At 40.6% G+C, this 15,909-nt stretch overlaps 1 protein-coding gene across 1 annotated transcript in view; it reads left to right on the top strand.

Annotated features, from left to right (window-relative positions):
* The window catches only part of LOC121960829 (phospholipid phosphatase-related protein type 5-like), a 165,536-nt gene that overhangs the window by 111,751 nt on the left and 37,876 nt on the right, over positions 1–15,909 (top strand). Inside the window, exon 4 of the mRNA XM_042510702.1 lies at positions 13,268–13,518. Within this exon, the coding sequence (XP_042366636.1) occupies positions 13,268–13,518 (251 nt within the window). The remainder of the gene's footprint in view (positions 1–13,267; positions 13,519–15,909) is intronic.

Here is a 15,909-nt window from a genome sequence, read left to right as displayed (position 1 = left end):
GCAGCCTCTCCAGAGACTGCAGTGTTGCTCAAAGTGTTTGTGGCTGCTGAATGCAGCTCTGCTCAGCTCAGCTCAGCTCAGCTCTGACAGTCTGTTCCTCTGGTTGGGTTTGACCTCCCTCACAAGGTCTCTTTGCACCTCGAGTCCTCTTTGAACACGTTGGAAACATTATCTCTCTAAATGCTAATACTCACCCTGCTCACTTTTCTCTCCATCTTCCACGCTGCAAGCTCATCCCTGCTGCTGCTCATGTGTTTTTGCACTGAAACTTTGGGTTTATCATTCTGTTAACTTAAAAAAAATGGACTAATGACTTACTTTCTGTGTTATAACTGTACATTTAAATATGTATGAATTTAGAATCACATTTTAATCTTTTGAAACTTGAGCAATTTGGCTTGATGGCGATGAGCAATGAAAAAAGAAAGTACCCCAAAATTGGCAAGACATTTATTAAAAGTTATAAGAAAATTACCTGAAAAAAAGAATAAATACCTTTTAATAAAGACATTTTCCCCGAGCTTTTTTTTAAAATAAAAATTCTTAATCTACTAATTTCTTGCAATTTGTGAAACATTTTACCAAGTTGCTCATTGCCATTTTTCCCGTGCTTTAAAAGAAATCACACCAATTTGCTCAGGGCTCAAAGGTTTAAAATACTTGTGAAAAGCATCTAAAAGCAGCACAAGAAAAGTAATGTCATTCTCGATTTAATAGATCCTAGTGTTTAGAAAAAAAATCATATTGAAAGATAAAAGCTTAGTCCTGATAATATGAATTATTCTGCCCCACAGTCCAACAGAAAAAAATATGCCTTACTTTGCCATATTTCTGGCTCACTGTTAAACTGTAACTGCCCACACTATAATTAAGGATTGTTATGTCCACCCAGGCCTCCTAACTTGTGAAATACTGCTGCTCTGTCAGTGGACCTTAGCATCGGATTCAGATGCACAGAGGAACCCTTTGCAGGGTAAAATCAGCCCGTTCTCATTCCAAAGTCGTCAAATATGCCATGTGCCGCTGGACATTGTCAGCTGAGAATGACCGAACAGAATTACAAAACCATTCAAAACCAATTCCAGTGAAGTTGGGACGTTATGTAAAAGGTAAATAAAAACAGAATACAATGATTTGCCTTTTCTTTCCAACATTTTTTTATTGAATTTTCCTTGGATGCACAACAACATCAATTAATATAGCAGAACCGTGAATTTAATCCAATACGTTTGTAGTATAGACAAATAGAAAATAATAATAATAGCAATAACAATATAAGATGTTCCATAAATTATATAAATTGAAATATAACCGATTTGCCAGTCCTTTTCAACCTATGTTCAACTGAATTGGTTTTTTGCAAACATTCAGTCATTTTGAATTCGATGCCTGCAACACGCTCCAAAGCTGCCACAGGGGCAACAGAAGACTGGGAAAGTTGAGGAATGCTCAAAAAACACCTGTTTGGAACATTCCACAGGTGAACAGGTTAATTAGAAACAGGTAAGTATCAGGATTGGGTATAAAAAGAGCATCCCTAAAAGGCTCAGTCGTGCACAAGCAAGGATGGGGTGAGGTTTACCACTATGTGAACCACTGCGTGAGCAAATAGTCCAACAGTTTAAGAACAATGCTTCTCAACGTACAATTGCAAGGAATTTAGGGATTTCATCACCTACAATAATATGATCAAAAGATTCACAGAATCTGGAGAAATCTCTGCAGGTAAGTGGCAATCCCGAAAACCAACATTAAATGCCTGTGACCTTCAATCCCTCAGGCGGCACTGCATTAAAAACCAACATCATTCTGTAAAGGATATTACCACGTGGGCTCAGGAAACCATTGTCAGTTAACACAGTTCGTCGCAACATCTACAAGTGCAAGTTAAAACTCACCATGCAAAGCAAAAGCCATATATCAACAACAACCACAAACGCTGCCGGCTTCTCTGGGCCCGAGCTCATCTGAGATGGACTGACACAAAGTGGAAAAGTGTACTGTGGTCTGAAGAGTCCACATTTCAAATTGTCTTTGGAAATCATGGACATGGTGTCCTTCAGGCCAAAGAGTAAAAGGCCCATCCAGACTTTTATCAGTGCAAAGTTCAAAAGCCAGCATCTGTGATGGTATGTGGGTGTGTTAGTGCCCATGGCATAGGTAACTTGCACATCTGTGAAGAAACCATTAATGCTGAAAGGTACATACAGGTCCATACACGTCAAAGCAACGTCTTTTTAAGGGACATCCCTGCTTATTTCAGCAGGACAATGCCAAGCCACATTCTTCACTCGTTACAACAGCGTGGCTTCATAGCAAAAGAGTGCGGGTACTAGACTGGCCTGCCTGCAGTCCAGACCTGTTTCCCATTGAAAAAAAATACAACAACAGAGACCCCAGACTGTTGAGCAACTGAACAATGGGAAACCTATAAAACTTCAACAAGTAGTATCCGTAGTTCTCAAAAGCTTATTGAGTGTTGTTAAAAAGAAAGGTGATGTAAAACAGTGGTAAACATGCCCCTGTCCCAGCTTTTTTGGAATGTGTTGCAAATTCAAAATGAGTGAATATTCGTAATAAAACAATAAAGTTTATCAGGTTGAACATTAAATATCTTGTCTTTGTAGTGTATTCAATTGAATATAGGCTGGCAAATCCTTGCAAATCATTGTATCCTTGTACTGTTTTTATTTACATTTTACACAATGTCTCAACTTCATTAGAATTGGGGTTTGTATTATTATACGTCAGCAGACAGCCGGACAGCACCTGTGATGTCCACATGATATGCAGGGCAGTATCAGGTTGAAACCCTGCTGGTAACCACGTAATATCAGGAGTGTGTGATAGGGCAGGTTGTAGAGGCGGTCCAACTAACCCTGGACTGGCAGGAGTCTGGCATTCACTTGGCGTCTGAATGTAACATTTTTTTTCTATACTTTCTGTACCTCTATACCTGTTTCCAATCCTAACCGGTGTTGGTTGCCAAGTGATTTTGAGGACCGTAAACAGCAGATGCAGGAGTCCACTGCAAAGCTGAAATGTGACGACTTGGGATGAGAACGCGTTGGATGATGCAAACAGGTGGTGACAGTTTGTAACTCTGTGAGTTAATACGAGAATAAGAATAAACTGATTAGAATTTGCTCGTCAAAGGTTGCTGTCACCTCACAAAAACACCTTTTTTACCCAAACTCAATAATTCAGTCACTAATTATGACAAAAATTAATGCAAATGTCCAACATGATGCAATGATGAAATGATGTTTATATCCAAAATGTCAAAGGTCAGCTTCACTGTGACATCATAATGTTACAAACCACAACTAAAACAAGCACATTCAGATGTGTGCATCATTATTAAGTGTCCACTGAAAACACTTCTTTTGTGTTGTAGCATGTTTTCTTAATGTGTTGTTTTTGCAGCACATTCCCCAAATGGTGTGTATGTATCCTCAAATTGTTTTAGGTGTTTTTCTTTGATTTTTTTTTTGTTGAGTATGTATTTTCTTAACTTGCAGCATGTTGACTCCTGGCGGCCGCAGGTAGATGTGTGAAGCATCATGTTTTAGTATGTGTACCTTCTTTGCAGAAAGTTCCATATTTGGAGCATCGTCCACTGTCAGGACTACATGAGTCTGGACAGGCAGGGATGTAAACTGTAACTTGTCTGGTTGGTGGACTCAACCACGAGGCAGTAAACTCTTGCTCTCTTTCTCCAATGTGTAACTGAGGGATTTTGTATTGATTGGTGGAGCTGGTTGGTTGTGCAGATACTGAGACAGCAGATGTGGACTTCTCCTGATGTTTCGTGGCTGGTGTGGTCTCGAGTTCTAAACCCACCGCATGTGACTAGTGAGTTTCATTCAGTTTCTTTTCTCTTCCTCTCAGCCCTTATTGTCAGTGCAAAATGCTTCTGTGCTGATTCATTTTTATCGATACTGGAGGGCTAATAGCTGTAATGATGCCACTTGGCGAAGCTTATCAGCAGTCTGAGCTGTAACAGAGAAAATGGCTCTGCTCACAATGGTGCATCTGTAAAAACACATATAATGGCACTCTCCAAAAGAAAGCAGTACATGAAAAGGGCCTGAGAGATTCAGATTGTGTGATTTCATTTGCAGTCAAGCAAAACATGTTTAAAAAAAATTAATTTAAATGTGTGTATAATCTGATAATACCTGCAGCGGCGCAGCAATTTTGGATTAGAAAAACAGAGTTAGTGTTGGGCCTTAACATTTTATAAACCGTATGGGCAATGATGAAATTACACCATGGCTTTCTGGGGAGTCTGATTTTGGGGGGATGGAGTGTCTGAGGGAACTTTGAACCTTCATTCACATTCATGATTTGTCCTACATGCAAAACAACCCGCTCTCATTCCAAGTCGTCCAATACCGTTGCTTTGTCAATGATTTCAGCATAAGAAATGAACGCCAAAAGCCACCTTTCCCGATGGTATGATACGCTGCCATGCTGTGACAGTTTGTAACATGGCAGAATGGAACCTTTCATAGTGTTATGATACATTGCTGGTAGCCCGAATTGCCCCTGTTGTGGTCGTATCATATGTAGCTGGATGGCCTTAGGTTGAAACACTGCTGATTACAACAAAATATAAGGAACTGGAAAGCCTCTATAGGGCGGTTGGAAGAAGTGGTGGATGGGTCCAACAAACACTGAAATTTCACCCTGAAGCGTGGTGTTCACTTTATGCATGATGTTTTTTCCTTAACCTAACCACCTGCTTTTGTTACGTAAACCTGAACATGTGCTTTTATTGATAATCTGGCATTGGTTGCCATGTGCTTTTGTTGCCCAATGCTAACCACATGCTTTTTTGATGCTCTTGAGTTGGTTGCCTTGTGTTTTTGTTGCCTAGTCCTAACCACCCATTCCATGTAACATTTTCCTAACCCTGTGCTTTTGTTGACATCCTGGCATTGGTTGCCATGTGCTTTTGTTGCCTAATCCTAACCATGTTTTTTTTGTTGGGGCTTATAAACATTATGATTAAGCATAAATTGTTTTAAATGCACCAATATGTACCTCACTTTACTAAAGAGATACAATAACTTGGGTTGACTGTTTTATCACACTATAAGTCCTCACTACAGTTTATTGTTGATGTGTGTGTAGATGAGTACAGATATTTATAATGCATTATAAGTCAACACAGTCAACCTCTAGTTATAACAAGTCAAGAGCATCTATAAGAACCTTGCCACTTATAAATCATTACAAGTCACATCTATAGTGTTTTATGACTTTTGATATAGTGCAATAGTAAGCATTCTATGTGTTTATGAGTGTAGTCATAAAGCATCATTTATGCATTATAATTCACTTTGAACGCTCTCAATGCATCATAGATCTGGTCTTCACAGAAGGTGTAACTGAGTTTCATATTCTGCAGCCAGCACTTTATGTAAAATCGAACAAAACCCTTCATAACCAAAAATCAATAAGGTGACATGAACAGACGTTTATTTGGAAATGAGTGTTGTGACAGCTGAGAGACGCAGCTGACTGTCTGCCCCACACTGATTAGTTTGACCTGTCCCACATTAGCCCTGCTGTCACATTACCTTCTGCTCACCTGTCCTCCCTTCCCCCAGCAGTCACGCATCATTTGTACCACTCCACTTCCTCACTTTCTTTGTCTGTTTGTCTGCATCATTTGTTTGGGGTTTTGCTCAGATGAGACTTTCTGGGAGCTCTTGTCTCTTTCAGGGGAGCTGAGCTCCCAGTAGCTCCTGTCAAGGTCAAAGCACACTTTATTGCCCTGAGGGGCAATCTGTGTTACAGCCAGCAGAGAATGAAAGGAAGCAAAAGTTCCATACACACAACAATACACACAATGCAAATATACTTAAGGGACTGAAAAATGACATGATGCTATTGATGAGGCCAGTGGTAGCAGGGACAAATGAGATCTTACGTCTCATAGTCTTGCATCTTCCGAAGATATATTTATGACCAGATAGCAACAGCTTAGTCGTTTACCTTTTTCTAAATAGTAGTCAGAGAACAGTTCATTTGTGGATTTAGATTTCCTCGTTTCAAAATTAAAATCCATTGGCTGTTAAGTATATGGATCTGTTACAAGGTATAAGCCCTTTGAAACCCAGACTGACATCAGTTTTCTTGTGTTGCATTCAGACACCTTGTACAAGCTAAATGACCCTTTGAAAGCTGAGCACGTTGGTCTGACTTCTTTTACTACCATCAGGAAAGAAGACAATGGCCAGCTTGGTCGGAAATGGTTCACAAATTGCAGGAAATTTTACCCAAAAAAATGTTTTAGAAAAAGGGGGAAGGATTACTAGAAAAAAGTCCAAAAATTAGGGAAAAATGTCTGGAAAACTTTATTAAAAAAAATGTTTTGCTCAGTTCTGAGCCATGTCTTGCTATGCTTTTGAAAGAAATAAATACAATTTGCTGAGGTTTCAATGAATCATTTGTGGACAGATTGTGCTTGTTATTTACTCAGTTCTGTGTCATGTTTACCTGTTGGAGGGCTGTTGAGACGCGCATGGATAAAAAAAAAGACCAGCTGCGAAAAAACTTGAGCAGGGCAAAGCACGGCTTCCATGGTCACTGTAGCCGCTCCAGGTGATTATAGTGGATGCTCTGCGCTGTGGGCATGCTGTGGCAGATATTCACACTGCATCTGTGCTCCATGTATTTTCTTCATGCTAACAGATTTTAAGAACTGAAAATTTCCCATACCCAACCATGCCTCTCAGGGTGCAAGATAAACCACATGAAACACAACTGATTCTACGTGAATGCTCAAAGAAACAAAAACTCAAAATTCAGATCTTTTTTTACTAAAATGAATGCACATTATTTTTTATTTCATTGTGTCTGGCTCTGTGACATTGAGCTTAGGCACATCTTCATATTCAGCGCTCACTCAGCCCGCTGTTGTGATGTGTCTACCTGTGAGTCTGTGCGTGTCAAAGTGATTGTGAGCAAACAGGGAGTCTGGGAAACCGTGATAACTTTGAGACGGACTGGGCTGTGCATTACACTGCAGCATTGTTGAGACGCTGGCACTGGATCAAACAAGAGGTGCATTGCTTCAACCCTGCTCACCCCCCAAAACACACACACACACACACACACACACACACACACCTGCACACGCACACGTTGGAGGAACAAATACACCCAACAAGCATGCACAGTTACACATGCATGGCTCCAAAGTGGCTCTGCAGCAGATCATTGTTTGAAGCAGGCAAACTAGATTAGATTATGCTCTAATAAGCAATTTTGGTCGTCCCTCTCTGCGCTCCCAAAGCTCGACAGGATGAGGAGGTGCGGAGGAGGAAGGGGGGGTTAGCTAGTGAGTGTAAGTTGTCTGTAAAACACAGAGTGCCCACATTTCTGCGTTCGTGTTGCAGAAAGTGGGACAGCATTGGAACCGTACACCGAGTGCTTGGCGAGTGAGTCACACAACGCTTGACAAAACCTATTTGATGCTCGTTAAGAAATGGACCTGTCAGCATGTGGAGCCTCACACCGCTGCTCTGTGCGCCTGATGAGGAACGAGGAAGGGAGAGGCGGTGACTTCCACGGCGACATTTAAAACAAGAACTTGTGCGGGGGAGGCGAAAGACGTGCCTTGCTCAACAGCCGTGACGCCTCGCTGCCCATTTTCATGAATGTCTTCCAGCTAAACGCGCTTCAAAGTTGGCCGGCTGAAATGAGTTTGCAGCAGCACAAACACTTGACAGTGATTGGAAAAGCTGCTGTTGTTGCCTCGGCAAATAATGCACCCTGGAAGCATGTGTGTGCGTGTGTGTGTGTGTGTGTGTTTTTGGTGTGGCGAACACCTCTCTCGGTGTGTGTGTGTGTGTGTGTGTGTGTGTGTGAGAGAGAGTTGTCTGACTAAGCGCCTGTTTGGTAATTTAGTGTGACAGAGGGCCGGGCTCTCGTAGGAGGGAAGCAATTATTTCTGTTAAAGCCCTTCAATCACACTGACGTAAAGCCTGGCTGCTTTGGTTAAGAGCAGTATATGGCACCTGTGTGTGTGTGTGTGTGTTTAGTACGGGTGAGGATGCAGGCAGCAGACCTGCTTTATGCAGCGTCACAGTGAGAGGAGAGCAGCTCTCTGCTGTGGGATGAGCAGTCTTCCTCTGGTGTTAAAGGGAATCGTCACACTGCAAATACAAGCTGGTTGAATGATTTATGTCCCGTCCTCCATGTTTTACAAAGCACTTTGCTGCCGTCTCAACACCATGTGTCTTTTTTAGGAGATTGGACAGGAGTGACTGCAGACACACTGACTCACAAGTTTCCATTACAGAAGTGACCATTTCAGTTGCCGCTCTTCATTTCAACCCTGTCTCATCCCCAGGTCATCAGCTGAAACACACTGTAACATGGTTACTGTTGGGAAACAGTCATGGTTTGCTTTAACCTTTTGAAACCTGGAGCAACAAAACTTTTTTTTGTGCTGCTTCAAGATGCCTTTCACAAACATTTAACCTATCACCACTAAGAATATTGGTGCATTTTTTTTCAGTAACACAGGAAAAAAGGCAATGAGCAATTTGGTTAGAAATATTGCACAAAATGCAAAAAATTAGGAGATTTAGAAAATAATTTCTCTTTACGTAAATCTAGGGATAAAATGTAAATGAAAAAAAAGCTAGGGAATAAAATATACAATTATTATATGGTTTGGTTTCTTTCAAAACTTAGGTCAAAGACAATAAGACACTTTAATGTGACATTGTCAAAAAATTTAGCAAAATTTGTAAAAAAAATTTTTAAAAAAGTTACAAGAAACTTACCTTAATAGTTATTTTCAGGTAATTTTCTCTTTTTTAAAATTAGTTATACAAAGAAAGACAAAGAAAAAAACAGACAAGATAATAACCTTAAAAAGGGTTGAAAAAATGTATGTATTGTATATATTTTATATTTTGAGTAAAATAATTTTAAATCTAAAAATGATATTATAGATACAGCTTTCTGGACATCTTATCCAAATGTTCTGATTGTTTTCTAATAATCCTCTCCTCTTTTTTAAAACACATTTTTAGATAACATTTCTTGTAATTTGTTGGTTATTACTTGCCAAGTTGCTGATGACCTTTTTTTCGTGTTCTCTCACGAAAACAAACCAATTTGCTCAGTTTTCAAAAAGTCAAGCACTAGGCGTCTAAACACAGCACAAGAAAACTGATGTCGATCCAGGTTTCAAAGGGTTAAAATTATGTTACAGAATTAATAAAATTTTTAAGCACCTTTTTGCCTTAATATTTTTTAGCTTTCTTTATTTTATTTTACTAATTCCCAGGTAATTTTCTTCTACTTTTTACTATTTTCTTCCTGATTTTTGGATAATTTCTTATTTTGTTGCTCATTGCCTTCTTCTCTTGTTTTAGAGAAATCATTTGCTCAAGTTTCAAAGGGTTAATCCCAGGGGATGGAGATGGAGTACTCAGCTGGGATGGAGGGCTGCTGTCAGAGATTGCTGTTGTGAAAATGCCGTCCACTTCTGTCCAAGTTGGCCAGGGGACGTCACGCCAAGCCAGCTGGCTGTTGAATGGGTTGCATTTTACCAGCTGAGTTGGGCTGACACCATCACCCGGCCTGTTTGAGCTAAAACAGGCCTGCAAGTTTTCTCTGTAACAATCCAAAACTTTTTTTGTCTCGCTGCAAATCTCCGGTCAGAATTGGGTTTTGAAAAAAAAACAAAAAAAAAACAACAACTTGCATAGGTTTAGAAAAAAATCTCATGTTTTGGGTTAAAAACGTACATTTGTCACGTCACGTGATGTAAACAGGTCACAGGAGTGATGTCAGTAAGAGACAATCGACCAAAATTACAAAATGTGACATTAAAACAATGCAGACTTTTAGCTTCATGTGGGACACAAACTGCGGCTCCTGAGCAGTGTTATAATACTCGAGACTGGTCTCAAGACCGCTTTGTGAAGGTCTCGTCTCGGACTTGATGCATTGTTACTCACTCTATGGTATCAGACAAAGAGGATGCTAGATTTTATTTCAAGATCAGTGAAGACCACATGAATATCACAGAATTGTCTGTGCAGAAGTCAAGCACTGGATAAGCATGATAGAGTTGATTTTATCTCCCTTGTTTTCTATGACTAAACAAACACAAGAGGTGAATGAAGCAGAAACTAAATATGTTTTCTGGGTGCTTTTCTGGGAGTATTGAACTTTCAGATCAGTTTGGAAAGTTCCAGTTGTTTGAATGAAAAAAAGCACATGGTTATGTTATGTTAAGCCAACAAAAGCACATGGCGACCAATCCTGGGATGTCAACAAAAGCTCAAAGTTAGCAGTAGGCACCAACAGCACGGGTGGTTAGGCATTATGCAAAAAAAGGCACATAACTGAAAAAAAAATCCCATCAAATTCAGCCTTGAAGCCTATACTTGATCTACATAAAAGTCAAGGTTTGGTCAACCCATCCACCGCCCCTTAGAGACCTTTAGGCTCCTTATATTACATCATTAACAGCAGTGTTTCAACCTGACTCCAGTGGCGTGTCATGTAGACACAACAGGTTCCGTCTGGCTGCATTTTCAACTGACGACAGCATCTGCATATCAGGTTGCGACATCAGGTGCTGTCTGGCGGCATATCATAACACTGCGAACGCTTCTGTCCGGCCTCGTTCTCAACTGACCCTCCTGCCAGCATATCATACAGCCATGAAAGGTGACTTTTGGTATCTGCATCTTACGCTGAAATCACATCCGCAGCTGCAGTTTTTGACAACTTTTGGAATGAGAACAGGGTGGACTCTTACTGCTGATCTTGGTCATGACTTGGTCTCAGGTTTAGCTGATCTTGACCACTGCTCCTTGGTGAAAGTCTTGTTTTGTTTCACCCATCCACCCCTTCCCTTCCTTCCACCTGACTTTCTTGCTCGTTTTACTACATCAGTTGCCGTCAGTGTTCAGATATGCTGTGGATGGGTTACAATGGAGTTTGTTGAATGCCTGGTGCGTCTTATCGTGACACTAAAGGGAGCCTTTTGTGTTATCATCAGAGACATAGGGGTGTGACAAAGTGTCTGTATTTGACAATGTTGGAATGAGAATGGCCTGATAACTTGATGGGATCAGAAAATAATTTCTGTTTCCCCATAAGTAATTAGACTGTGCAAAATGAGACAGAAAAACCAAATCACTCAGTAATAAACAGATAATAATGGCTGATGACGCCACAGTGATGTGACTGTGTGCGCTGGGTGAAGTGATCCTGATGTGTGCGTGAGTGTGTGTTGTTTTTTTAGGTATGTTGTGTATGATGCACACGCACGCAGTCTCTATGATGGTACATCAAACGGGGAGTATTTTCTGCTTCTGCCTTCAGTGTTCCCATCAGACATGATGACGGGTGGCGTCCAGATCAGACAAAGCGAGGGGAGAGACGATGGCTGCTGCTCTCATGGACACACACAGATATTTGACACTTCCTTCTGAGATGATTATGACTCACCATGTAACCAAGGCAACCACAGAAACCACACCAGCAAAACAATTCCTGAGCTCATTTTACTGGTGTCTGAGTTCACTCATTTAAGACATTTTCATCTGAACAAACAGATCAGTTCACAGAAACATCAGCTTCAGAGTTTGCTCATCCAGGCAGAGTCATGTTTAGTTTTTACCATTACCTCTGCACGCCATGCAGATTTCATTAAAGCAGGGGGATGGCGTGTAACCTGAATGGCGTGCTGCAGGTTGTGAGCTGCACCCGGGTGTCATTCATAGAAATACACAACATTGTCTTCCAAGCAGCTATAACCCCTCACTGTCTGAAAGTAACTCGTGAGCACTTGTTTTGGCAAGATTTTCTGATTTAATTTTAATCTTGATAAAAACATGGCAATGGTTATTACATAAAATATTAGCCTTTTGTTGTGGTTTGGCCTTTGATTCACAGGACAACGGTGTTTTAGGGGCCTGAAAACTCCAACTTTTGAAACTTTTGAAAATGCCACCCCTTCTGTCACCATGTAAACTGGCAATGTGCGGAGCATGTGAGGTTGGAAACGTCATGGCTGCACTTACTTTTTGTGCTGCTGACTCTACTGAGCTTGTAAACGCTGTCGGTTCTCGTGCATGTATTTGCCATCGTCTTCTTGTTTGTTAATACTCACTGCTCTGTAGAAGAACTCCTGTGTTCTGTTCTTCTGTCACGTGTCATTGGAAAGTTACACCACAAGCTACTGGCCTGGCATGCATACTACAGCGTGTTTGGTAGTTTTTGCAGATCCGTGTTCACAAGAACTGTTTTCACAATGTCATAATATGAATGCGGGTTTTTTTTAAAAATGCAAAGGAAATATTTTTTGATTTTAGTAAGGCTGCTCTCATGTAAATATGGCTTTAGTCCCATTTTAGCTATGCATATTAAAGTTGAAAATGTTTTGTTTTGAGCACTCCATCATCTATTTTCTACACCAAAGATGCTGGATAATGTTTCATTCCTCCAAAAATGTTGTGATAATAATTGTCTGGTCTATAATTATAATATAAGAGGTTCTGGACATATTCATGCTGGTATAAACATGAGTGCATGACTGTGTATAAGCACACACGTAAGCAAGATGATCATCAGTTGCAAACCACATTTGAAGAACAACTAACAACAAAACTGATTGTTTTTGAGCGACATTTCCACTGGGTATTTCCAGTGGGTAATGTGCCACCAAAACTGGATATTTTTGAGCAAGACATTGATGGCATTTCTAGCTGTGAATGTGCCAACTAAAGCATGTATTTTAACCCAAACCAAAACCTTTTCCTAACCAAGTTTTCTTTGTTCCTAAACTTAACCACATGTTAACTACAGCATCGTTGAAATGTAAAATTTCAACAAAAAATAAGGTAAAAACATGACATGCTGTATCTGTGGTTTCTGACAGGGACCATATCATATGCTATTCAAAATGTGACACAATTGTTCAGATAGCCCATGTGTTACGGCCGAAGAGCTAACTACTTACAGACTATGTTGGTCCACCCCTTGCTATGGGGGGTGCTGCAGCACCTTCAGCACCCACCTTCCCATGTCCTTGTCCCCCTGTTAAACTGATGAGTTATGATATCAGTAGCTGAGCTGGTTGCTGGAGAAAAAACCCACACAGCTCAGTAATCTTAATCAGCTCCACCTTCTCAGTGGTGACATCACAAACATTGCTGATGTTGGTCACTCCATCTATCACACTGTGTCTCACTTAACATCTTTTTTCTTTCCTTCCCAGGAGTCTACACCTTCGGCCTCTTCACCGTCGACATCTTTGTCAACGCAGGCCAGGTTGTGACAGGGAACCTGGCCCCCTACTTCCTGACTGTCTGTAAGCCCAACTACACGGCACTGGGCTGCCAGCAGGCTCTGCGCTACATCAGCCACCAGGAGGCCTGCACAGGAAACCAGGATGACATCCTGCGCGCCCGCAAGACCTTCCCATCCAAGGAGGCGGCACTCAGTGTCTATGCTGCTCTCTACCTGGCTGTGAGTTACTCTGCTCCTCCATTCATTACTCTGACTGTATGTCCGAAAAAAAACACCTATTCATGGTTAATTGCTGAGATCTGGGAGTATGCTGCAATCAAAAAAACCCACTGTCTGCCTCCTCTCTCATCTGTAATGCTTTATTCTAGGACCTTCCATTTCTTTTTCATCAACACCTGAATTTGTGCATTTTCATCAAAAAACAAGCGAAAAAGCAGAGAATATCACATTTTTGTCCAAGAAAGTCACTTTCAAGAGCATTTTTGCATTTTTTTCCTCATATTTTTTCATGTCAACTTGAATTATACAAAAATGATAATGGAAATAATATTCTGTTTACGATATCGTGAATATAGTGGAACATTCCCTAATATGTTTAAGCACTACAGCTTTAGAACAGTCCCTATGCAACAGCGTTGTTGTGAACTCTGCATATTTACATTCTTTTCTGCTTGTTGGGAGTTGGCAGGAATCAATTTTTTTTATCAATTCTTTCAACATAATTGGGCTGGAAACTCACTACAGCTGAACTCACACTGCGAGCATCGTCTCCTCTCGTCCTGCCTGTCCCGCATGCTGGCCTGACGGCCGCTGACAGCAGTGTTCTGCGGTTACTGTGAGCAGTGAACGTGCAAAGACATGCTAATTCATTCCATCTTATTCCCTGATTATCTGAATAAGTCGCTAAATGTGTCTCTTGTTGCTTTTGACAAATAGCATTGCTGAATGTCTGAACAGCTGCGATAAAGGTTTCTTTCTCTTGCTCTTTCCTATACATCATTTTGCCATCTGCTGTAATTTAATTGTTTTTTATGACATCTATTACCTGTCTGTCTGTCCTGGAAGAGGGATCCCTGCTCAGTTGTTCTTCCTGAGGTTTCAACTATTTTGCCCTGTTATAGGTTTTTCTTTTTTTTGGGGGTCGGTTTCTGGCATTCCTTGGTTAATGTGAGGGTCTAAGGACAGAGGGATGTCATGTGCTGTAAAACCGTCTGAGGCAAATTGTGATTTGTCATAATGGGCTTGATAAATGAAATTATATTGACATTTGTTTAGTAGACCTCTCTGCATGTTTGGACACAGAAATGCTGTTCTGTTGCACTACATCTGTAACAGCTCTCTTTACTATACTAATAGTGAAAACAATGATTGATGGAATATCTTGGCAATGGCAAGGAAAGTGTTAAATAGTTTGTTAAAGGTGTCTAAAAGCAATACAAGAAAAGTGATCCAGGTTTCAGAGGGTCAATTTAAAAGGGGATGGGTATTTAGGGTGAAGCTAAGCTGACAGGAAAATTGGGCAAAAGAGAACTGAAGGTGTGTGTGAGGTTTTTGTAGCTGCTGATTGTCTCTCAGACAGCTGCCTGAGCGACGAGTAAAATGATCCCATGTTGAAGTAATTCTATTTCCTAGTTATTGCATGGCTGCCAAGACCGATTATACAGGAAGTCAGAGCCAGTTAGCATTGTGCAATCCCACTTCTTTCTCCCAAATGCTCTTTTCTGTAAGTTTGAACATTTGAGTAATATTTTTATGCTAATCATATTCAGCCTAAAGTGCTTATGCACCCAGAATGCTGCAGCATCAGTTTGAAAGCAGCTGCTTCAGCTGTTGACCCAGCAGCTACAGATACATTTATCCAGTCAGAGGGAGAGGGGAGAATCCCACGACACCTTTCACTTTATTTTCAGTGAGAGCTGCTATCACAGTGTGCTCCAAACTAAGTGGGAGTTGATGGAGAGTGATACGTGACTGGTTTTATGTATTTCATGAAAACAAACCTCAGCCCTAATCCACAGTGGAAAGTTACCAAAAGAAGTTAAAAGTTGGAGGTCAAAATCTATACTGAACTTGTTTTTCTTCTATAGGGCATGGCCAAATTATAAATAGTGTAAAACTTAGATTAAAAGCTTGTACTTTTGTTTCAATCGCTGAACTCAACCAGCCGATATTGAGGACAGGCGTCAGTGTGGGACAAGACTTAAATCCCTTTCATGCAAAACTCATGCTTAGCAAAGAAGGGAATTACTATCAAGTTGTTTTTTTCAATCAGTGTGAATATTAGCCTAGTTGTATAAAAATTTGGCTACGGAATAACTTATCAATTATGAATCATCCATTTGATCGAGCTCCAACACACATCTAGGGCAAACTGATGCACTGAGTGAGAGAAACACAGAGACAGGGATCATGGTAGCCCGCCTTAGAAAGGAAGAAAGCTGAAAAAATGTAATGGCAGCAACAGAAGAGAGATGAGAAAAGGGTTCGAACTAAACAGAAAAAAGTGAAAAGACTTTTATTTTGTAGCAAGCAAGGAAATGATAACAAGCATATCCAAAAACAGCAATTTTATTGGGGTCTCATTCAGATGACTACATGTGTATCAACATT

This window comes from Plectropomus leopardus, chromosome 21, assembly GCF_008729295.1.
Source record: "Plectropomus leopardus isolate mb chromosome 21, YSFRI_Pleo_2.0, whole genome shotgun sequence".
NCBI lineage: Eukaryota > Metazoa > Chordata > Actinopteri > Perciformes > Serranidae > Plectropomus > Plectropomus leopardus.
The sequence above is the reverse complement of the archived record's forward strand: the minus strand, read 5'-3'. Positions and strand labels throughout refer to the sequence as shown.